Source organism: Alternaria ventricosa (assembly GCF_023758065.1).
Source record: "Alternaria ventricosa strain BMP 2768 chromosome Unknown scaffold_6, whole genome shotgun sequence".
Classification (NCBI taxonomy): domain Eukaryota; kingdom Fungi; phylum Ascomycota; class Dothideomycetes; order Pleosporales; family Pleosporaceae; genus Alternaria; species Alternaria ventricosa.
Window position 1 is genome coordinate 133,751 of NW_026055686.1, and position 23,856 is coordinate 157,606.

Consider the following 23,856-nt stretch of genomic DNA (forward strand, 5'->3'; position numbering starts at 1 on the left):
GATTTGATGAGGATGGAACCATCCGATGGGTCCCAATTAGCGACACGAGGAGGGTCTTACCAAAACGGTTATCGGGCACATAGCAGCTAAGAGAAATGCAACAAGTGGCTATGCTGCGATAGAGTTCACTCGTTCCCCGGCGGAGTTGGCGCAAAGACTTGGTGTGGTGTTTGTTGCCGTGACGCTCTCTCCTGCACGGGAGGGTTGCTCAGGGTGAAAGTAGGCTAGCCCCATCCCGACCTAGACTGGACCCACCCTCGACCTAACACGACAATTATACCCCAGACTCATTTCCGCTCGGAGCACATCACGATCTCAATAGAGCCGTAGGATGGCGCCCATGCCGTTCTTGTACAACAATGATCACGCCAATTTCCAGGACCCCTAACCTAACGCCTTAGAGGCAGTTCTCCACCAACTGGTGCTCACAGGCCATGGCACATAGGTCAAAACCGCTGTGTTCCCCAAGGTTTCCTTCTTTTTCTCACTACGCAAGGCTTTCAAGTTACGCATCCCCAGCCTCGTTGACAAACACCCTTGGCCTTTGTGCCCCGTCACTCATTACACACTTTACTTAATATTACCCGCTTCACTCGCTCAGCGGACGATCACCACTACCCCTAGCCACCCCAAACCACGTAAACAAGTTCAAGATGCGTTACTCTTACGTTGCAGCTGCCCTCGTTGGGTCTGCTGTTGCCGCGCAGCACAAGGCTCATGCTGGATTCCACATGCGCCGTGGAGCTTACGCTCCTGAGGAGGTTTGCACGGTCTACACCACCGTCTACGAAACCGCAAGTATGTGAAACCCATGTTAGAAGGAGCCGTAGAAGAAGAAGAACAGTCATGGCCAGTATCTTACAGCGACTAACATAATTTAGTGCCCTCCATGGCTCCCAACTCCACCATGCCCGCTGTGCCAACTTCCGTCCATGCGGAGACCGCCTCCACCTCCTGCACTGAGGAGGGAAAGACCTCCATGTACACTCCCGTCGTTCCGGCTCCCTCCAGCCCGGCTCCCGTAGTACCCGGATCTTCCATGCCCGGCTACCCTGCGGTTCCCGAGTCCAGCAAGCCCGCGATGCCTGAGTCTTCCAAGCCCGCGATGCCTGAGGTGCCCATGTCCTCCACACCTGCGTACCCCGCAGTTCCCGAGTCCTCCAAGCCAGCTGTTCCCGCTGTCCCGGAGTCTTCCACCACCTGCACTGAGGAGGAGGGTATGACTTCCTCCATGGAGGCCCCCAAGCCCACTGGCCCGGCTCCCGTCCCAGAGCACTCCACCCCAGCTGTCCCCGCTGTCCCGGAGACCTCCACCACCTGCACTGAGGAGGAGGGAAAGCCCACTGGCCCTGCCCCGGTCCCAGAGAACTCCAAGCCCGCTTACCCCTCTGTCCCTGAGGTCACTAAGCCCGCTGTCCCTGAGGTTCCCGAGACCACCAAGCCCGCGGTCCCTGAGGTCCCTGCTCCCTCCAAGCCGGCTTACCCCACCGTTCCTGAGGTCTCCAAGCCTGCTGTTCCTGAGGTTCCCGAGGCGTCCAAGCCTGCCTACACCCCTGAGGTCCCTGCTTCCTCCAAGGAGGCTGAGAAGCCCAAGCCCACTCCCAGCGCCACCCACGGCTCTGACAAGCCCAAGCCCACCGGCAGCTACAACAACGGTGAGCACATCAAGACCAACGGCGACAAGTGGGCCATTACCTACACTCCCTACGCCAACGACGGTAACTGCAGGACCGCCGACGAGATTGCTGCCGACATCAAGAAGATCTCTGAGCTCGGGTTCACCACCATCCGCTCATACAGCACTGACTGCGGTGTCTTCGAGCACGTTGTCCCTGAGTGCACCAAGTACGGACTCAAGGTCATCTACGGCATCTTCCTCGAGGCCGGTGGCAAGGCCGGAAAGGGTCCCTTCTCCAGCTACGCCAACGACCAGTTGAACGACATCAAGGAGAACGCCCCCAAGGACTCTGTCGCCATGGTCATTGTTGGAAACGAGTGCGTCTTCAACGGTAACTGCGAGGTCAGCGAGCTTGGTTCCTACCTCGACTACGTCCGTGATGAGCTCCGTGGCGCCGGCTTCCCCTCTGACATCGCCATCACCACCACCGAGACTGTTGGCTCGTGGGAGACGATTGGTGATGCTCTCTGCGACCACATCGACATCTTCACCGTCCAGATCCACCCCTACTTCACCCAGTCCGTCACTGCTGACATGGCTGGTGACTTCGCTGCTCAGCAACTTGAGCAAGCCGCCAAGGTCTGCCCCGAGGCCGCTGCCAAGGGCAAGTTCATCACTGAGATCGGCTGGCCCAGCGCTGGTACCTCCAACGGCAAGGCTGTCGCCGGTGTCCAGGAGCAGAAGACTGCCATGAAGAAGATTCTCGAGAGCGTCGGTCCCGAGTCCTGCGTTTTCTCCTTCGCCAACGACGGCTGGAAGGCGCCGGGTGACCTCAACGTCGAGCAGAACTTTGGCTGCGTCGACGCCCTCCTCGACGGACTTAACATCTCCATCGATGTCTCTTTGTAGAGTCCCTATGATGTAGCCCGTAGCTCTTTTGTCAATCACGTTTAGCTACGTTATGCGTTCACGTCTTGCATCTGTCTTCATTCTGACCATACTATGTTTACTGCAAGTCGCTAGCGAAGGTGGCTTGGAGGTAGTTTTTAGTGTTTAATCTATTTGCCAACAAATAGCAATATCTTGTTCAAACAAGCTTTGGTATGTGCGCAATGTTCTCAGCCGTGAAATCGCTCATGTTGTGGGCCGGTGGAGGTTGCCAATCTTCTCGGTGGGACGCAATTTAGACGTGGCATGCCAGACATGGATCCTGCGACAATGCCGGAGATCAGGCGGTGGGAATCCGACTACCGTGGTTGAACATGGAGGCGCAAGCCTGGCGAGAGGTGTTTGCGGGGTTGCTGTGCCGCATGAGCACAGACCATGCCCTGCAGGTGCAGGCACCAAGATCTCTGCATCCGAACCAGACTTCCGCGAATAGACATCTGTGTTACCAGTCGTTTCTCTCTTCCGTGAACATTCCATCAACAGGAAGTTCTTGAAGCAGTAATCGCTATCGCTGCTTGCGCTGGACAACCGAACATCGACAACGTGATCAACAATGGCAACCTCCATCCCGGGCTTCCTCAGGCTACCACTCGAAATCCGCCAGCATATATACCACTATCTTCTCGCGCAAAGTTTCCAGAGTCGAACAATCAATATGAGCGTCCGAAAGCGACACACTGGCTATAAACTGCAAGGTCTCGAAAGCATTCAAGGCCTTGTATTCGTCAGCCGCATCTTCCATGACGAGCTCCTCAACTACTGCTTCAGCCGTTTCAACTTCTTCCTCCACAACGGCTCGGAGTCCATACGCTGGGTGGCACGTGAATTCTATCGCCAAATCGGAGTCGAGAACAGGAAGCTGGTTAAATACATCACTATTCCCAGCTTCAGTATCGATCGCGTAATGATGGATCCAGACAATATGGTTGAGGTCTTCGCCGTTCACAAAGCTTTCTGCCTGGAGCTTCTGGATGAGATGCAGCGTGTCTTTGCCCTTCTGGCACGCTTCCCAACATTGGAAGAACTCGATCTGGGAATTGAAACTCTGGAAGCAACGCGGCCGACTGATCGCATGCATTACAGGATATCACCCCCGTCTACGTCGAGAGCTGATCTGAGAAGGGAGCGTGGATTGATGTACGCGACTGATATCAGGGATGCTCTGCAAAAAGCAAGATTTTTACCAACAAGAGTGACTCTCGGTATCTGGTGGACGACGATAGGTCATGATGTGACTGAACGAAGAACGGATGAGGAAGTTCGGCAAGACGAGGAAGACGTTCTGCATCAGATACGAGAAGACATTGCGCCTGTTCGAGTTGTATGTAAAGGTGTCATGTAAAGAACGAGCACACTCTGGAAGTCCATATCACAGTCTGGTCTTAGGAATTTATACACTGAAATTGAACATAAAACAGAGCCGCAGCGTTGAACACCAGGGGTCCGTTTCTTCTACTTCTGGTATTCCTCGCATGAGAACTCGATTCTATACGAAAGCTCAAGAAACTAAGACTGAATACCTAGCTATCCCCAAACTCTATTATCAGCGCATGTGAACGAGCCTTCGACAGGAACGAGAGGATCATGGTACGCAGCTACAAGCTGCTCAATTGAAGCCCACAGACCGACACCGTTCGCGAACAAAGTCAAGGCGATGATCGTCCAGTTCAGACTGGCCAAACACGTCTTCTTCCAATCGCAGAACTGAATGCCCCAGTTGAGATACAGCCACATAACTCCGGAAATCCCAAAGGTAAACCAAGAGACAAATAGCGCGGCGGACACAGAAAGGATCGAATGGAAGAGTGGTATCGCGTTTGCGAGAAAGAATACAAGAGTCCAGAAGGTGGCGCCAATACCGAGCCACATTACCCAGGTCTGCTTGGTGTTTTGGCTGTACTCGCGCTCTCTGTCCATCAAGCGTAGCCACTCGATGAACATGTATTTGATCGATGTATGGCCAAACACCAGCGATGTTCCAAGTAGCGTAGGTAGGAGAAGACCATACGCGATCTTAGCTATCATCATAGGTGCTGCGCCGAGCGCTGGACTGGTTGTGTATTCTCCAGCCAACGCATAAACGACTGTTCCAACGATCGTGTACATGGGAATTGCGAAGCCCTGCAGAATGAACACCGAAGGCATGAAGTCTTTTGACGGCTCTTGCATCTCTGCCATCACTGTAACGAATGCCTGGTTGCCGGCATACGCGAAAGCGATGTTGAGAACGGAGGTAAAACCTTGCGCGAAGGTAGGATGACCAACTAGCACGATCTCTTTTTCCCATCCTGGTGGCGCACCATTAGGTCCAGCGATACCAAGTGCAACCATGACGATGATAGTAAGGATCGAGATAGTGCAAGGAACTGCCAAGTTTCAGCATTTCATCTGACAATACGAAAACTAGACTCACTGCCAAAGTCTGCCAAGAACTTCATGCGCCTGGGCATACACAGAACGCAAGAAACGATAGTAGGAACCAGAATGAACAGGATGGTGCACATGGCATGCTCCGAGATGCTGTTAAGCGCGATGCTCATTGTGATGACGGCAGATGAGCAAGCAAAGAGCTGGTTGAGCACGAAGCCAATGCCGACGATAGTAGATAGAGGGGTACCGCCGATAATTCTGAAACAGTCGACGCAACTCAAGACCGAAGGATATCTCCTGAAGAACTGGAGTAGAACGTATGCTGTATACATGACCGTGATGCCTACCAGAACTCGTGTTAGCAAATAGCTTATAGTGTCCGTTCTTCTAGTTTCCAACTTACCTAGCCCGATAACGCAGATAATTCCTGGGATCAACCCGAGAGTTTGCAATGCTGCAGGCAGGCCCAATATGCCTATGCCTACCTGATTCGTGATGTAGATCAGCGACGCCTGCCATTTGTTGAGCTTCCTGTCTGGACTAGCCTGTCCTGCAACATCGAGGATGTTACTCCGTTCATCCTCGTTGCTGCTCTCGCCGGCCTTCTCGCTATCGTGCGGTGGTAAAGTGGCAGCCTCAGGTACTCCAACATGTGCCATGTCATAACTGTCATTCTGATCGCGGTGTCCGTTTTCGATCGTCTCGCACTGGTCTCGCACATTTGACCCTAATATTGACATGTTGCCTCGCTTTTCGGAGGACGGGTTGACAGATGGAATGAAAGAAGCGGAGAGAAGGCTGGTGGGCGATGAAGCAAACCATGGTGGTTACAGTATCACGGCAAGTGTCGTTCATGAGCATGTCCCGACGCAGGGCAGATACGGAACCAGAAACGCACTGCATTTAACGAGAGAAATTAGTCTGTTGTTACGGACGTTACCCCAAAGTCCGGTGTTGTATCTGCCAGGTGCGCCAGATTGTCGATCGACAGCGGACATAAACTTATAACATGTCTCTGTATATGATGCCTTTAAATGAGAAAGGCTGATCATTAAAAGTCACTGAAAGATCCTCTAGTCTCTTGTGAGGCTGATGCTGATGTAATAATATTGATGGGTGGTACCTAGGTATGGCCTAGGGGTCGGTTCGGGCTATCTCGCAGGGTTCGGTGACGTCACGCCAGTCGCGGAATGGGGAAGCCGACGCAACACCATCGATTCAGTGCTTCTTCTTTCAATCTCAACAGTAGTACACATTTGCATCTATCTATTCATAATTATATCAAGGTTTCAGTCGCCTTGCTTTTCGCGTTGAGATCGTCAGACATTCGCACACCTGGGCAGCCTCCGTGTCAACCTGCAGCCAAAGGCTCGCCTTCCCTCTCTGTCATACACACTTATGGTTGTCGCATGGGTCAGGGAGACCATAGCTGTAGGTATTCCTCTTTATACCCAGTGATTAGGCTGTTCAATCGGGCTGACAGCGTCAAATTGAGTTACAGGCTCTGAAGGTACGATGGAGATTGGCTGATGTTCCACAGCCTCATTACCAGAGCTGTCGGATATGCGCGCGACCTCCTCAGCGCCGGTCGTCTTTTCTGATATCGAAGGTGTGGTATCACTGATGTAAGCAGTCGACATTTTCGCCCCGTGCGCCAGACATGGACGGCCAGTTTGGTTGTCGCGAAGTGACCACGCCATGCCTCCGGTAACAGTATGCTGAACTCCAACAAGAACCAGCGGCAGTCCATCCTTATCGTTCTCTTGGTACAGCTCCTTGTCAGACTTGACGATGCGGTTCTCGGAGTTCCTCTCGAAGAGAGCAGCCGCTAATCCGGGAACACCAAGCCGCGTCCTGACTTGATGAACGTCCTGATCTGCTGCCATCCAAGCCATGACGGCGAGGCCAATTTCAAGAGCGGCGAAGGACAGATTTGCCAAAACCAGCAGCCAGACAGCTGCGACAGGCGCTCTAGTCATAATCTTCCTGGCTCTTGTCTGCACTAGAATACTGTCTGCCGGCACCGTATGCACGCGTAAAGGAAGGGCGAAGATGGTGCTCATCCCGAGTTCTAAGTCTGAGATAACCTGTCCCAAGGATACTGGAGGATTGACTTGCCGAAAAACGCCGTATTTTAATTCCGCTAGGCTTGCCGTGCTGTCGACAGAGGGAAGGATTGAGATACCCGCCACAGTAGAGTTACTCTCATGTGCCTCCAACCTTTTGATTTTACCACCAGTAGCACTATATGTGACATCGTAGACTGGAAAGACCTGTTAGGTGAAGAACAACGACAGTGTAGCATTCCTCGGTAGTGGGTACTCACCTGTTGTGTTACATGCAACAACCATTGTGTAACTCGGATACGTGGGATCCAACGGCCAGGCCTTGCCAATCATGTCTCTTGGTAAGAAGTCCGAATTGACGTTCAAACTCAGACCAACGGATGCGGTCCATCTCCACGTGGTTGGGAACATCTGAGCACTCTCTTGTTTTGTTACGTTTGGTATAATGGATCTGGTCTGGCCTTTAGGGGTAAACTGCAACCCTTCTGACATACCAAATGTCCCGCTTTCGCTTAAGAAGTGCTTGTGGAAATCAAAAAACATGTATGAGAATGCGTTGCCTATGTAGCTCCCTGAGAAATCGATCGGCGAGCCGCGAGCGATGGTGCAGTTGAAGGGCACTATCGACTTTCCAAGGTCAGTAGTTAGGTTTGAGTTCACCTGGATATCGCAGGCGGTAGCAGGTATAGGCGCACACTGGGACGAAATGGCGTACGATGTCGCCTGCCAGTCTGTTTCGGACGGCGATATTGTTGGACCAACAACCGCGTATTGGCTTCCAGTCTCCTCAGTAAAGTTCATGATGCCTGCCCCGTAGCCTTCGTCTATCATTGCGATGAAATCGGTGTTGTTTGTAAGTTCCATCCTGTCCTCGGCGTATTTGAGTGTGGTCATACTGCAACCCCAGAAGTTTCGGTTCTGCATGGTACCGACGGTTTCGCTATCATCAAGGCACCATGGATCAATGCTCCTGCTGTACTGATGCTGAGCAGGATCTTGAGGGAAAACCTGAACTAACTCTATTGCTTCGGTTGCTATGTGGAGATAGCCGTCTGCCGCATGCACAAGAACACTGGGAAGCTTAGTACAGAGTTGAGTCTAATGATGCACATACGTACCTCGCGAGCACAGCTAGACATAGAACGAATATTGATGCTCGTAGTACCGTTGGTTTCGTAGCTCGCCCGGATAATTCGCTTTTTGTGCCGCGCCGGAAGGACCACCGTCGCCATGGCCGGGATAGTTCCCACAGAGACAGGTAATCCGCATTCAGAAGTCGGACTACAAGGCTAGTCTCATAAGATGTAGGAAGACATCTGCTCTGGTCCTGAGACACGGAAGCTTCCGTAAGTCGGCGCGCGGCACAATAGGCGTAAGTCGACATAAGGGCGCTCACGAGAGCGAAGCTAACGGTAGATGACCAAGAAGATACGAAGACGAGGCGAGTAGCCGGAAAGTCGACGTAGTAGTGAGACGCCTTGGTGACATTGATCAGCGGAGACTGTGGGCATATCTCGCGCTATAGGGACAGTCTAGATCACTTGCTAGATTGTGAAAGACTAGCACAAGGATCATGACAGTGAACGTAATCATCGGAACGACAACGATGGACGAAGCCAAGAGAATGTGTTTCGTATAGGGTTGTAAAGTGAATGAAGGCATGTTGGTGAGGGTAACTGTTCAGGCAAGATGACTTCGAGTGGGTTTGGTCTCTCCAAAGAATAAGAGAGTTCTACTGATTTTATGTAGCGAAAGACATAGAGTAATGTATCTTGAGAAGAGTTCTGTATCGCTTTACTGGGAAAGGAATAAGCCCAGGTGTGATACGCTTCGACTTCGCCTTGCCAAGGATGACTTGATCGACATCTGGGCACAATTCATGTGAGGCCATGTAAGGTGTTTGACCAATGGAGCGCGAGACCGTTAAGGAATTCAGGTTGGACGTCGTGCAAATGTTAGCACGCGGGGGCTGCGCGCTTCGTTATCGAGCAACAAGCTGGGCCTCGGGGACGTGCGAGTGGCGCAGCCCATTTTCCATGTAGGTACATTTTAGCCATATTGAGGCTGCCCCGGGAATCTTCTTTCTGGCACGTTGGCCAATACACTGTTAGCTTCAAAACGGAGGAGACGAAGGCGGTATCCAGTAGGAATCTTTGAAGTTGTTGAGGCGCAAATTAGAACTGGGCTATGCCTTCAAGGCCCCCCACAACTCTGCGATGCTGTGGAACGAGAGTATCGCGTCTGGGACATGATATGTTGAAAGGTCTGGCTATGAGTTAGAACGCACATCCAGGGGTTTTCGGGGCCGCTTCTTCCAGAGCAATATCGCGACAGTCAGCACTAGGGTTGGGGGTCGAGATCGAACGGCAAGCCCAATGGCCGCCCTTAACAGGTTGCAGCAGTATGCCGTGGCATGCACACGATGCTTTTTGACCAGAAAATAGAGATATCTGAGTGCGTATTTATAACTTTACCTCTTGGCAGCTACAACTTGTTAAGGTTAGATCGGACTGTCTTCCTGAGTCTGGTGACGTCATGCCCGTTGCAGCTGCGGAATTGGGAAGCCGTCGCAACATTATCAATCTCGTGCACTTTCCTTTCGTTTTCAACGGCAGTAGACACCTAACCTCATGATTCTGATCGTGTGACAGCCAAGGTGTGACTTTCTCACGACTGAATCCGAGCGTCACGACATGCGTTCAGGAGAAGAGACATCGGGCCCAGTGTCAAGAAGCAAGATGTATAGAGTGCGCCTTTGACTCAGACTACGATCTGGTCCTTTGGGCTGGTCATTGAGAGGTGTCAAGAAGCCTACACGAGCAGAACCGACTTTTCGCATTGATCGTATCGAGACAGTCGTCGTACCGGAAATACCTCCAAATGATTGGACTTTCGTGCCAGACTTGTACCACTCGTAATGTAGACGACGAAAGCCACGAATACACCGCCCTCCAATCGACGCAACCGCTATCCAAGTACCAAAACCCGGGACAGCGCACTAACCCCAAGGTAAGCTCAACTATAACGGAGGCGTTAGCAATCTCCTTTACGCTCAAACAACAGTCGCCAGGTTTCCATACCATCATTGCGGTGGCGTACCTTCACGGCCTAGGCATTGCAGGTACACCGGCAAGTCTCCCAGCCCAACCAACACCCTCCGCGATCTTGATACCAACCGACCGAACGAGGGCAGCATCGCCTACCCCCTGCAGCATTCAAGCAGCGATTCAGACAGTCCCTTCCCCAGTTGCGCTCACAGCCTCCGCCCTCCCAGCTGATGCGTCGGCCAGGACAAGCTTGAGCAGTGGTAGCATCAGAGGGAGTTTCGGCGGGTATCGCGATAGTCGCGGCGGAAACCGTGAGAAAGGTAGTGAGGAACGGGAGGATATGCATCTTCGGGAAGTGTTCAAGTTGATGTTGGGAGGAACAGTAATAAAGATCTGAAGCACGCAGATGCTGCATTGGGGATTTATATAGACGTCTCATCTCGGCAACATACGACTATACTAAGGCGTCCATCTGATCATGAGATAGATGCCAAGCTGTGTGTTACTCTCATGGTGGTATCTCACTTCGTAAATGTTACGGTGTGGGAACACAGGATGTCACTCTCTAGACAGATCAGTGGCTCTGAAAGGCGGGGTTGGAAGCCATACATGGTCTTCTGCAACGATTGTTACCCGTCGAGAGGCTAGGGGCGTTGCAGACGTACTTTAGTTGCTAGACATGACCAACAGGCTATATGTATGCCCTCTCAGGCTTGCCGTTTCTGCAACCCAATTTATGGAATCTGTGTACTCGCATTTCCCGTCGATGTGGTCGTCACAATAGATCATAAGCTAGACGACTGAGCCGTGAACATTAGCTGAGAATCTCCTGGCGCAGGTCAGGTAATATCCATAAGACAGGATCACATAAACGTATCCTGCAATGCATACCGATCGATCCACTCTGTATCATCTTACTCCCTTCTCAATACCTCCGTATAAAGCCCTACACACATGCCATCCCACCCATCTACCTCCTTCCAAACTTCTTCTTCCCAACAACCGGTCTCTTAACCACGCCCTCCCCACCCCCCTCCTTCTTCTTCACCACCCCCACCTTCTTAACCACAGGCCCATTCTCCTCCTCCGCAATCCTCCTATCCTCATTCGCCTTGTCCACCGCCATCTGCGCCTCCAGCTCAGCTTTCCTGTTGAACTCCGTTTCCATGATACGCTTGTCCCTCGCGGAATACCCTTTCTCTTTGATGCTGTAGAAGACCGCGCCCATGTCTGCGAGCCAGTGTGGATCCACAGATGTGACACACGACATGTACTCTTTACTTGTGAGGATGAGTTCGTGGTATACGACGTAGTCGGGTAGGTAGCCCAAGCCGTAAAGAGCAGATGTGGGATGGAGTTGGATGGTGACGCTAGTGCGCAGGTTGATGTACTCGCCTATACCTTTCACTTTGGCGGCTTGGTGGTAGTAGCCCGAGCAGATGCACTTGCGTATTACGTCCCAATCGGTACCACAGGAGACGAGCTTCATCTTCTGCTTGGACATGATGTCGTAGATCTGGTCGCGGATTTCTTTTGCGCGGCGCAGCGCTTTCGGGTGCAGGAAGTGGCGGATGCACCAGCCGTCGGAGTAGCCGTTGACTTTCCACTGCGTGTAGACGTGTAGGAGGGTGAGGTGGTCAGACTCCGGGACGAAGAACTTCTCGCGCGCGGCGTCGGATTCTTCTTGACGTTCTTTGGGGCGGTAGAAGACTGAGGGGACGGAGAGCATGGCGACGATTGTGAGCATTTCTTCGCTGCACTCCATTTCTGTGGCTGTGATGATGAGCTTAGCGAGGGAGGGGTCCATGGGGAAGGCAGTCATGGTGCGGCCGAGTTCGGTGAGGTTACCGATGTTGTCGAGGGCGCCGAGGGCCCAGAGGTCGAAGAGAGAGGTTGTTATTGTGTCTTGGGGTGGCGGGTCCATGAAGTCGAAGTCTAGCAAGTCTCGTACGCCGAGAGACTTGAGAAGAAGAACCGTGTTGGCGAGGTTTGTTCGTTGAATCTCTGGGATAGTCTGGATGTAGAATTCATCCCTAAAAGCTCTCTCAGTGTACAGATGGAAACACTTTCCAGGTCCAGTACGTCCAGCGCGACCAGCACGTTGAGAGGCATTGGCCTGTGAGATGGGTGTGATCTGGAGCGTGTCCATGCCCATCTTCGGGTTGTAAACCTTGAGCTTAGAAAATCCAGCATCCACCACATACATGATGCCGTCCACTGTCAAACTCGTTTCTGCGATGTTGGTGGCCACGATGACCTTGCGTACGCCAGGGGCTGCTCTGTCGAAGATCTTTGCTTGCAGATCAGCAGGCATCTGACTGTAGATTGGAAGAATGCTGAGTTTTGGCGGGTCGTTGAGAAGTTTCAGTCTTTCGGCGACCAGTTCGCATGTGATTTCAATGTCTTCTTGACCCGTCATGAAGACCAGAATATCGCCAGGCCCCTGGGAGACATGTATGGCGAGCACCTGCTTGACTGCGCTGTCGACATAGTCCTCGCATGGGGACCGCGAGTATTGGATGTCAACGGGAAATGTTCGCCCTGGAATTATGAACTCGGGAGCTCCTCCGTAGAAACGCGAGAATCGTTCCGAGTTCATGGTAGCTGATGTGACGATTAACTTGAGGTCTCTTCTACGTGCCAGCACTTTCTTGAGAAGTCCCATTAGTACGTCGGTGTTCAAAGCTCTCTCGTGGGCCTCGTCCATGATGATGCAGGAGTATTTGTCGAGGTCCGGTTCCACCAATGACTCTCGGAGTAGCACACCATCTGTCATGTACTTAATCTTGGTCTCCTTGCTGGTGCAGTCTTCGAAACGAATGGCATATCCGACCTGTCCACCAAGTTTCACCTCCATCTCTTCACTCACACGTTTCGCAACACTCATGGCTGCGACACGACGAGGCTGCGTACATCCAATCAGCCCTTGCTTTGCGTACCCGTCCTCAAAAAGGAACTGGGTCAGTTGGGTCGTCTTTCCAGAACCCGTCTGACCGACCACAATAACGACTTGGTTGTCTCGTATCACGCGTAGGAGGTCTTCTCGGACAGCGAAGGCCGGAAGATACTGTCTCTGCTCTCGGAGTGTCTTGCTCTTACTGAAAGCACTCGCACCCTCTTGTTTGCTGAGATGCTGCGCAAACTTGCTGCCGCCCTGCTTCTCCTCGTCTTCTGGGCCTGGGGCAGCACTGTCCGTGTCTTCTTCTTTGACTCCCATGATGTTTCCTAGCGTTGTTCCCTTCGCACTGGTAGCTTCCTGCGTCTGTTTCGCGCGCTCTTTCTGTTGACGTTTCTCCTTTACAACGCGACTACCACGCCGACTGAAGACGGCCATATCGCTCTGCGGATCGCGGACGGCCGGAACGGGGTCGATTTGCTTGGTGAAGACAGTCTTTCCGTCCAGAAACGGGGGCTTCAAATCATGCACCAGAATATGCACCCGCATCGCGTCCTCCTCGTCGTCGAAGTCGTCGTCAAGATGTCTCCTCTGGGCCACTCCAGACTGCAACATGCGGTTCGTTTCCCAAGCATCGACATCCTTCTGCTTCTGTTGCGCACGCATACTTGCTCGGTTGTTCTGTTTCTTCTCCGTCATAGCAGCCTCCCGTTGCGCGTCCAGCCATGTGCTTTCGGCACCACCAAAGGGGTTGTGGGTATCGTCTCCGAAGGTGTGTCCGTTCTCCTCACCGCCGTACCAGTCGCGATCCAGCGCCATGGAATCGAAATCCTCCACCAGAGGTTCTGACCCTTCCAAAGGCCGCTGCGATGGGTTTGCGCCATTATCGCGTGAGTTTGTATGCCGGGCAGAGGCAGGCTGGTTGGGCTTGCGAAACTTGGGACGGGGCGCGATGGAGTATTCTTCAGGGTCGAGCTTGCGCCGTTTTGGGCTGTGACCGCGTTCCATGGTGATCGGGGTGCCGGGAACGCTTATAGACGAGACAGGGTGAGCGAGCGTATGGAGGGAGGGCGATGGCGGGTGTCGTAGCTCGAGGGTTGAGAGGCCGAGAAAGTTGATGCTCTCTCTCGGGAGTCCGCAATTGTCGCTATCGATAAGGACGAGGTTCAGCCAATCGTTGCGGGGCGCCCAAAATTATTTCCAACCTTTTGAAAAAGTTCCCCACGCGACTTGCGCTCTCACTGCGCATTCGACTTTACACTAACAGCGCAATGTCTATGATTACAGCGACGACGTGGGTGCCGCGCGGCTATGCGGCGCCCTTTCCTTCACGGTACCAGTTCGACGAGGACGAGTACGAGCGCATATCCAAGCTGGCCAACCTCCAACTCGAGGATGCCAAGGAAGATCTCGAGGAAGCGCAAGCCGAAGAAAGGAGCAAGAACGGAACTTCGACCAAGGCTTCCAAGAAGGACGATGAGTGCGTGCACTCAATAAACAGACTACCTCAAAGACTAACGACTGGAAAGGGACGACGATGACGACCTCAAAGAATACGACCTCGAGCACTATGACGACGATATTGCTGAAGACCGCGGCGATACCATGGCCATGTTCGGCAACGCGAAGAACCTGGTTTTCCACGAGAACGACGAGGACGATCCATACATCACGATGAAGGCTGGAGAGGAATCAGATGACGAAGAGCGTGAGGAGCTTCAAATTCTGGCTACAGACAACTTGGTTCTGGCCGGTCGCATAGAAGACGAAGTCGCACATCTTGAAGTCTACGTATACGAAGACGAGGACGACAATCTCTACGTGCACCACGACATCATGCTGCCCGCAATCCCACTTGCTGTCGAATGGTTAGATCTGCCCGTAGGCAAGTCGGTAGGCACAAGCGAGGGTAGGGGAAACTACGTCGCGGTTGGAACCATGGATCCTGATATCGAGATCTGGAACCTGGATGTGGTAGACAGCATGTACCCAGATGCAGTACTTGGACAAGGCGCCGAGGACGCAAAGGCAGACAAGCCCAAAAAGAAGAAGAAGAAGTCGAAGAAGGCCAACGACGAGTTCCACGTCGATTCAGTCCTCTCACTCGCAGCCAACCGACAACACCGAAACTTCCTTGCTTCGTCATCAGCAGACAAGACCATCAAGCTGTGGGACTTGAACACGACAAAGTGTGCCAAGTCATACACGTACCACACAGACAAGGTCTGCTCCGTAGCCTGGCATCCCATCGAGGCTACTGCTCTTCTCAGTGGTAGCTACGACAGGACTGTGGTGGCAGCCGATGTGCGCGCACCCGATGCAAAGGCGCCACGATGGGGTGTTGAGAGTGATGTCGAGACTGTGCGGTGGAATCCTCACGACCCGAACTACTTCTACGTAAGTGTGGCAGCGCCAGCTTGATCACGTCGTACTAACAACCTCAGGTCTCTACTGAGAATGGTATGATACACTACCACGACGTCCGCAACGCGCCAAAAGATCCCTCTGCCTCGAAACCAGTGTGGGTACTACAAGCTCATGACGAATCCATCTCTTCATTTGATATCAACCCAGTGATACCCGGTTACCTGGTCACAGGCTCCACAGACAAGCAAGTAAAACTGTGGAACATTCAAGACAACGGTCCCAGCATGGTTGTATCGCGGGATCTCGGTGTTGGGCGAGTATTCTCAACATCTTTTGCACCCGATAAAGAAGTGGGTTTCCGCCTTGCCGTCGCAGGTAGCAAAGGTGCAGTCCAGATCTGGGACACAAGCACCAATGCGGCCGTGCGCGCGGCTTTCGCGACCAAGGTGCCCGCTATCAGAGGAGATGGCAAGGAGAGGCTCGTGGGTCTGGAGGAACAGGACACAGACTCCGATACCGAGGAGGGCGAGAGCGATGAGGAGGGTGCCGAAAACGGTGACGAGAAGGGTTGGGAGTCGATGGAGGAGGACTAGACGATGATACCCTGGGCATATAGGACCTAAAGAGCGTCGCGAATGTACCGAGATATATGCTATGTGTGCGGTGTTCTATATCCTGCACAATCAAGCCATCCGTGAAGCTTGTCCCCGCAACACTCGAGGCCATGTTTCGCGGGTCGCAATCGCGAGTCAGGTCCCGCACACGTTTCGAAAATTGTCCGAACCAGCTCGCCCTTACTTTTTAGCTCCTTTCATCTCATCTGAATCGAGTAGCCTCACCATGGCGCAGCATGATTCATATTGGACTATTGTAATGACATCACTATCACCACGAGCAACCAAAATCAATAAGCGACAAACGATAAACTCAGATTCGTTTTCTCTGCCACCGCATGAGCGTGACAAAGCAAAGTAGGAACGAGCGGGCGAACTCACAGCACTGAGCAGTCAGCAAGCGGCCGGCTGATCTGCGTTCGCAGCTTGGAGCCCTGGGTCTGGGCACCCTCATCGACACCAAGTGGACCTCGCTGCCTCAGGTTGCGATCTCGCGAGATGACGGCCAGATCGTCACCTCAAGGTTACCCGGTCTCGGCGCTTTACAGTTTCGAAACCACCAAGGACGCGCAAGGCAGAAACGCCAAAACCATCTCCCCTTTGATGATGCCCATGGCCAGCACACTGACATGCTCGGAGGATGCGAGACAGCTGTCTATTCGTGCGTCTGCAAGGCACGCGTGGCGTCGAGTGAGCGGCCTGCTTTGGGCGCTTCTGCATAAGGTTCTAAAGTGCCATGTGACCGGATTGGGAGGGGGTTGACAGAAACGCCGTCCCCAACGCAACCACGGTACCGTTTGCGCAGGCATCGGTGCTTATCCATAATGCCATGCTATGCGTGCAGCGCATGCGCTGTCGGGGCTGAATGACAGCTGTGCCTCCGACGTCCGACTGCACTTATTCGTCGCATATTTGTCCGTCATCTCACATGTCAATGCCGCGCGACAGGAAAGGGAAGGCCCTTAATTCAGCTCGGCAGCAGACCTCTGTTGTGGGAAGTGTTGAAACAGCGGGCCTTTGCAGCCCCAGCCAAAGGCGTGCGGATCTGGGAAACAGGCCAACGAGTCCCGGCTCAATCTGAGACGAATGGGCGGTAGATGCACTCTGTGCGAAGCGATCCCATTCGCCAGCTGTAGAAAACGTATCACTCACTAAACTTAGCCGGGCTGTGTCGACGCCACTAACTCAGTATCCCAGGAACCAATACATGCTGATTCGCTGCTTTTTGCTTGGTTCTGGCGTTCCCCCGGTCATTCCTACCAATCTTCGAGAGACATGTCGACGCGGCTTGGTTAGCCTGCCGCCCCGGGGATGCTGGTTTTTCAACCCATTCAGTCGCTCTATCGCGCGCCGCCCTCTTCTTCAGGCTTCCTCCCTTCCTTTGCCTTACGCGCTCTCGTTGCCTTCCACAGCAGCCATCATTCCCTCATTTCGCGGCCCGGTGTTCGCTCCTTACGACACAGCTGGTCTCTACGCTCTTTGACAGACGAACTTACTTCACATCCACCATTCATTCTTCACCCCATCGCTAAACGCCGCGATCTCAGCATCAGAAAACCGAAAATCAAACAAAGAACCCAGGACCCAAGGATTCGACTGCATCACTGGAAGCAACCGTGCCGGACTCTCAAGCCAACATTCTAGCCGCATTTGTACCACAATTACGACTCCGACATCCACCGAAATCCAGTGCACTGTTACACTGCAAAGGGCACGCGTCCAAATACACCACCGATAGCACAGCGTGATCTTTTCCAGATCCTTTCTAGAACACGGCGACAAACGCATTAGTGCAACTCTAGCTTGCGACTCTTTGGATCTCGTGCCAGCCTCAAGCGCAATCTATCCCAGGCAGTACCCCGCATATCTGCATCGCACCAAAGTAGCGACCAACTACAGTCACCGCCAGAATTACCGGCCCCAGAACCGACAGCTGGACCCTTATCTGCAATATCGCACATCTACTTTGAATTAATCCATCAATATGTCTCTCGCTCGTGCCATGACAAGGCGCATTAAGCGGACAGAAGAGCCGAAAGACTCCACGGTGTCGCCGACTCGCAGCCAGAGTGTCAAAATGGCCAACAACAACTTTGACCGTTCCAAGATCTCTCTTCCTATCGCCCTGGTGTCGACTACCAACATGCTCTCGTACAATGCGCCCGATATCTCGACCCTCAGGAACGTCTCCTCTTCAACTTCCCTCAGCCACTCCTCGGCGGACGACTCGGACCACAGCGTGTCAACACGCTCCCGGGCCTCTTCGCATGGTTCAAGAGACACCACCCTAACTGATGCCTCTTCTGTGGCGTCTTCACCCATCTCGCCCGCGCCCAACCACCTTTCCGGCTACTTTTCATCCTCTGGCAAGCAACTGAAGAAGTCCGCCTCAACTACCAGTCTCAAGCAAGTCAAGGAGGAGACTGTAGAGGCAGTGCCTGCCATTCCTCAGAGGGCTCTCTCGCACAGCAAAAAGGCACATGAGCGACTGGCGCACAAGCGATCGCTTCAGAATGTCAGCACTCGTGGCAGCATGAACTCGCGCGGAAGCGTCGGTTCTGCCCGCCACTCGCGCGAACAGCGATCATCGCTCGACATGTTCAAGGGCACGATTGAAGAGGAGAACCACCCCTTTGGCCGTGAACTCGAGCAACTTAACGAAGTCGTGGAGGAGTTTGGCGGCGTAGTACGAGATGCAGAGACCGAAGCGGACATTTCCATCATGCGCTCGAAAAACCTCGCCGCTTTCTGCGCTGCCGACTACCTCTCAGAGATCCGCCCACTGTTCACCCATCGATTCGCAATCAAACACCAACCTGCACCCATGGCGTGGATTTGATCGAGTCTCCTTACTGTGCTCCCCGGACGGTCTCCTTTGCTCTCAGCCCTATACCTTAGACGATGTCTTACGCTCTCGTTTCCGTGTACATACTTATAGGGACCGTGATCCCCACCACTCATTTGTCTAATTCTAGTTTTTCCATTGTTTTACTATCTATCTGCTGGCCTGGTTGGAAGGAACGCAACACGGCGTTTCGGATTGCCAGCGTCAGGCTTGGGCACTAATCCCACACTATCTCTAACGATCTCTCATGTTTGTCTTGTACGATGTTATTGAAGAAGCGGTCAGCCGCAGGTGCTGTTGGAGGAATACGATGCATGGGTTTGGGTTGGCTGGACGGAGTGGTCACACTGCGCTCATGTCTTACTCAGATGAATGTGCTTCGAAATTGAAATGTACACATACATCTTATCTATCTTCCTGCCTGATTGTGATGTCTTCCGCCTACCCTGTCGCCCAGTAGTGTCCATGGGACCTGACCAAACTGGAAGGTGCCATCTGGGGCGTAGCACCTGCCAAAACCACAACCACAACCATGACAACCACCACATGTGAGGCCGTTCAGGAAGAAGCACGAAGGTGTTCATGCACCAAGCATGGTCCTCCCGAGCTCAAGCACACAGCGGGCAGCGGCAGACAAGGATGCCCTCTAGCGCGACCCGGAACCGGCGAAACACCTCGGCAGCCCTCCGATTCCATCTCAAACTTTTGGCCAGCAACAACCCCAAAGCCGAATTGAAAGCGCCGCCCACACACACGCCCAAGATGATATGTCGAACCTGTCTGCGCAGCGCCTCGCGCGCCCAAAAACTCTCTTCCACACGCCCGCAACCCATGCGCTTCCTCACCACCACAACCCCCCTCCGCAACGCAACACCCATCTCCGCAAGCACCGCAACGCAATCCGCCGGCCGTCAAGGCGACTCGACTTCCTCGCACAACCCGCCAACCGCGACTTCCACATCTGCGGCTCAGCCGTTCAGCGAGCCGTTAACGCCAGCCGCGAGTCCGGATCTGAAAGCCACGGCTGCGGAGGCCGCGAAGAAGAAGGCTGCTCCGCTGGTGAAAAGCAGTATACCAGCTGGCCAACCGCTGAAGGGGTTGAACTTTTTGAAAGATAGACAGGATCCCGTTGCGTTAGCTGACGACGAGTATCCGAGTTGGCTGTGGACGATATTGGATCGGCAGGAGAAGAAGGCGGATGCTGGGACGGGGGATTTGTTCTGTACGTTCCCCTCTCAATCCACATACATTCCCACCTCCTCTGTCCACTTTATGGCATGGATAAGAAGAACGACTTTACTAACTACACCCCCCAGCGAAATCAAAGAAACAACGCCGTCTAGCCGCAAAACGCCTCCGCAAGGAACAAGCCATGAACCCCGAGATGCTGGTCCCCAAAGTCCCGCTATACGAACAGACGATTGATTTACCGGCCGGCGACGGTAGTTTGCAGGGCGCGGTCAAGGCGCAGGATGCGAGAGAGGAGTTGACAAAGGCGATGAGGAATAAGAGACGGGCGGGGATTAAGGAGGCTAATTTCTTGAAGGCTATGGGGTAGACTGTGGGGGACTTTCTCTTGCTGGTGGGCGGGATGTTGTGGTGGCGGTGGTGTAAAATATGGGAGATGCACGACTATCACGATATGTATAAACATCTGTGAGTTTAGAGATATGTATGTACCTTGGAGAGTGGACATGTTGACTGAGATGAAGCATACGCTCGACTTGATCACTCTCTGCATGCACTGTAAAACAGACAAGGATACCAAGACATAAATGTTCAAAACATGTATTCTCGCAATACACCCGTATAACTACTTTTAACACATCCAAAACATCCAACTAGAAACGCCACAAATGCACCCTCATCTCCCATCCCATCAACCCACGCCAACCCAGGGAAAAACTGAACAGCCTGGAGCCTACGTTGACATTGGGTCACCTACTTTGCAAAGTTTTAGGTCAACGTAGTCTGCAGACCCGTTCAGTTTCTTTTCTCGAATAAGGTGAACAACCTAAGCAACATCCACAAACCCCCTCTTCTTCCTATTCTCCTCCCCATCCATCTTATCCACGTCCTCCCACCTAACCAACCTCGCCTCATCCACCCTCTCCCCCACAAACCTCAACGCCGCAACGTTAAACCCAATCAAATCCTTGTTGCCCATGAGTGTACTCCGCAAATCATTGCGCATACCCTCTAGCACAGTCTTGAGTTCGCGACTGGACACAATCTGCTTCTGATGCGTTTTGAGCATGAAGAAGAGGACGCGGCACGTCAGTGTTACGTTCCACTGTTTCCGCACCCAGATAGCGAGGAAAGTGAAGAGAGCGGGGAGAGAGGAGAAGGGGAGGACGAGTAACGCGTCGTGGAGTTGTGCAGCGGGGATTTTGGAGAGGGTGTTCAGGACGTGGCGCTCGGCGGAGATGTTGCCTAGAGCGAGGAACAGGGGGTTACGCTGTGGCGGCGCGATTTTAGGGTTGGTTCTGCGTTGGGCTTCCCAGTCTCGGACGACTTCTAGGTCCGCGATGCCTAGGTCCAGCGCTTCTTGGATGCGTTCTCCGGCGGTGAGGGTTGTGATGGTTTGTTTGCTGGCGTCGACGGCTTCGGCGCGGGTGCCCGTGGGGTCTTCGTCGTCTTCGAGGTTGGTGGCGAGGGTTTTCTCGTACATTTCTTCCAGCTCGCGTTCGCGCTCTTCTTCGAGGAAGATGGGCTCGTCGGAGCGCGTCCAGATGCGTATGCTCTTGTCGTGGCTGGCTGTGACGATGAAGTCGCCTGTCCGCGCGACGGTCATGGCCCAGATTTCGCCGTGGTGACCTCTGAACTTTTGAACTTGTTGGAACTTGTCGCCGTCCCAGCTCTTGATTGTGCGGTCTTTGGAGGCGCTGAAGAAGATGTGGCGTTCGTCGTTGTCGACGGGGTGCGGGATGAAGGATATTTGCATGATGCTGTCTTCGTGGCCGAAAAGGGCCTTGTGACAGTCTCCAAAGTCGAGACCCCAGATACGGACGTTCTTGTCGGCAGAACACGTCGCGATGAGCTTGCTGTCGCTGGAGATTGACATGTTGAGTACGGGCAGCTTGTGGCCGTACAGGTTGAGGAAGAGCTTTAATGAGTCTACGAAGAAGACTTTCACGGTGTTGTCGAGCGTCGCTACGGCGAGTAATTTAGAGTCGGGTGAGAACTGCACGCTTAGAACATCGTCGTTGACCTTGAGTATGCGCGACTGAGTCAGCTTCAAACGAGGTGTTGTGCGTTTTGTCCCCGGTATTTCTTCCTGGACAATGTCGAAATTCCAGAACTTGATGGTCTTGTCGGCACTACCAGTGGCGAGGGACTTTCCGTCGGGATGCACTTGCATAGTCCAAACAGCTCCCTCGTGTGCGTCGATCTTGTCCAGCAACGTGGATGCCGCTATGTCGTACAGTTCGATATCGCCATCCTTAGTTCCTACAACAACAATCTTGTCTCCTGGTAAGAACGCACAGCAAAGTGCATAGCCGCATTCTAGGGTGCGCAAGCAATTTTGTGTCTTGACGTTCCAGATCTTTAGCCCTCCACTTGACGCGGATGCCAGCATGCGATCATCGGAGCTGAGTGCAAGTGCTCGTACATCGTTTCGATGGCCAGAGAGTTCAACAGATAGTGTGCGGCTGTAGTCGGGTGCTTCCTCGCTCTTCGTCTTGCTTCTTTGGGGTATCTCGTAAACGTCGATGAGGTTGTTGTTCGTGCCGACCAGTAGCTGTAGCTTCTTTGTTCCCTTGATGTGCATCCATGCGACTGATCTCACTTTCCCGGCTGTTCGTACAGTCACATAGGGTACAAAGACTTCGCCAATCTCGGCATCCGCAGCGTCGACTTTGTCGTCAGCATCAGCGTCGTCTTGCATGTCTCCGTTTGTCTCGGTCTTGGCCTTTTCTCGCCTCCTCTTCCTCTTCCTGATCAGGGCTTTGCGGACCTCTTCTGGTGTTTTTATCCGCCATATCTCAACAGCCTTCTCTGCACCATGTACAGCAATGTAATCTGCCTTGGCGTAAAAGGAGATGCCTTGTGTCCTGTCCTTGCCCGTCCGGTAAAGTATGCCTCTGGATGTAAGGTATTCCTGCTCGAACCCTTCACCGATTGCTGAACCCGCTCTTCGAAGACCTGCCTGGTCGATAGCCCACACCTTGAGTTCTCCATCATTGCCGGCAGTTATGCAACCGCTGCCGTCCGGTGAAACACCAAGGGCCCAGCATTCTCCGTTTGTTTGTGCAATGTGCGTCTCGATGCAGTGCTGAGTCGTGACATCCCAGATCTTGATCAACGCGTCTTTGCTGGTAGATAGCAAAAAGGCCTGATCCGCGTCCACGTCCATCTCTTCGTCCTCTGCGCCATCTTCCTGCGGAGCACTACCGGGGTGGAGAAATTGCAGGCCGGTGATTTGGCCCTTGTGCCCTCTCAGCTTGAACAAGCCGGTTTCCGAGACCAGATCCCACACGACAATGTCTGTATCCTTGGCACCACTCGCCAGCCGTACTCCGCTCTGGTCAAAAGTCAAGACTGTGACAGCGGATTTGTGGCCATTGAAGCTGATGATGACGGTCGACGTTCGCGCATCCCATATGCGTATGCTTCCGTCGGCGTAGCCCACAGCGAAGACGTCCGGGTCGATATCGCTCCGGCATATTACGGTGACTTCTTCGGTGCAGGTGTTGTCGCGCCATCTGCTCATAAGTTCGCCCTTCTTTACATCCCAGCACAGCACTTCCTCGTTGGCGGCGGCGTATGCGCGTCCGGCGCCTGCGACTCGACTCGAACCGGGCTGCGTGAGGCCTTCGGAGGTCCATATGATGTTGGAAGTGGCAGTCGCGACCACGCCGAAAGCATCGGACTGTTCATACTTGCTATGTAACAGTTAGTACGAGCTCTATGCGAGTTGCGCTGCATGTGCGCATTACCTGTATGATTTGACCATTTTGCGCCGCCTCTATAAAATTCCGGATACTACGTGAGGATAGGGTTTGAAGGATCTTAGAGTCAGTCGCTTCAGGTCATTGCGCTCCTCAGACAATGTTCGCGGGTATGCGCCACTGGTAACGGTCG

The 23,856-nt window shown here is 53.2% G+C and overlaps 8 protein-coding genes across 8 annotated transcripts; 4 read left to right on the forward strand and 4 right to left on the reverse strand.

Annotated features, from left to right (window-relative positions):
* Positions 1-846: 846 nt before the first annotated feature.
* On the forward strand, positions 847-2,527 carry J4E93_004123 (uncharacterized protein; the record flags this gene model as incomplete). The annotated part of the gene is made up of 2 exons (XM_049342052.1): positions 847-853; positions 882-2,527. 2 exons carry the CDS (start codon positions 847-849, stop codon positions 2,525-2,527), a joined length of 1,653 nt encoding a protein of 550 aa, XP_049200204.1.
* A 1,563-nt stretch (positions 2,528-4,090) lies between these two features.
* Positions 4,091-5,676, reverse strand: J4E93_004124 (uncharacterized protein; the record flags this gene model as incomplete). The annotated part of the gene is made up of 3 exons (XM_049342053.1): positions 4,091-4,932; positions 4,980-5,279; positions 5,340-5,676. 3 exons carry the CDS (start codon positions 5,674-5,676, stop codon positions 4,091-4,093), a joined length of 1,479 nt encoding a protein of 492 aa, XP_049200205.1.
* Positions 5,677-6,381: 705 nt separating this feature from the next.
* J4E93_004125 (uncharacterized protein) lies at positions 6,382-7,926 on the reverse strand (the record flags this gene model as incomplete). Its single annotated transcript, XM_049342054.1, has 2 exons — positions 6,382-6,950; positions 7,263-7,926. 2 exons carry the CDS (start codon positions 7,924-7,926, stop codon positions 6,382-6,384), a joined length of 1,233 nt encoding a protein of 410 aa, XP_049200206.1.
* A 3,093-nt stretch (positions 7,927-11,019) lies between these two features.
* PRP16 (DEAH-box RNA helicase prp16) lies at positions 11,020-13,953 on the reverse strand (the record flags this gene model as incomplete). The annotated part of the gene is made up of 1 exon (XM_049342055.1): positions 11,020-13,953. One exon carries the CDS (start codon positions 13,951-13,953, stop codon positions 11,020-11,022), a length of 2,934 nt encoding a protein of 977 aa, XP_049200207.1.
* Positions 13,954-14,216: 263 nt separating this feature from the next.
* On the forward strand, positions 14,217-15,905 carry J4E93_004127 (uncharacterized protein; the record flags this gene model as incomplete). The annotated part of the gene is made up of 3 exons (XM_049342056.1): positions 14,217-14,425; positions 14,475-15,342; positions 15,390-15,905. 3 exons carry the CDS (start codon positions 14,217-14,219, stop codon positions 15,903-15,905), a joined length of 1,593 nt encoding a protein of 530 aa, XP_049200208.1.
* Positions 15,906-17,910: 2,005 nt separating this feature from the next.
* J4E93_004128 (uncharacterized protein) lies at positions 17,911-18,765 on the forward strand (the record flags this gene model as incomplete). Its single annotated transcript, XM_049342057.1, has 1 exon — positions 17,911-18,765. The coding sequence occupies one exon, from the start codon at positions 17,911-17,913 to the stop codon at positions 18,763-18,765; it is 855 nt and encodes a 284-aa protein (XP_049200209.1).
* An 837-nt stretch (positions 18,766-19,602) lies between these two features.
* On the forward strand, positions 19,603-20,329 carry J4E93_004129 (uncharacterized protein; the record flags this gene model as incomplete). The annotated part of the gene is made up of 2 exons (XM_049342058.1): positions 19,603-19,993; positions 20,088-20,329. 2 exons carry the CDS (start codon positions 19,603-19,605, stop codon positions 20,327-20,329), a joined length of 633 nt encoding a protein of 210 aa, XP_049200210.1.
* A 456-nt stretch (positions 20,330-20,785) lies between these two features.
* Positions 20,786-23,728, reverse strand: J4E93_004130 (uncharacterized protein; the record flags this gene model as incomplete). Its single annotated transcript, XM_049342059.1, has 2 exons — positions 20,786-23,657; positions 23,712-23,728. The coding sequence occupies 2 exons, from the start codon at positions 23,726-23,728 to the stop codon at positions 20,786-20,788; spliced, it is 2,889 nt and encodes a 962-aa protein (XP_049200211.1).
* Positions 23,729-23,856: the final 128 nt, after the last annotated feature.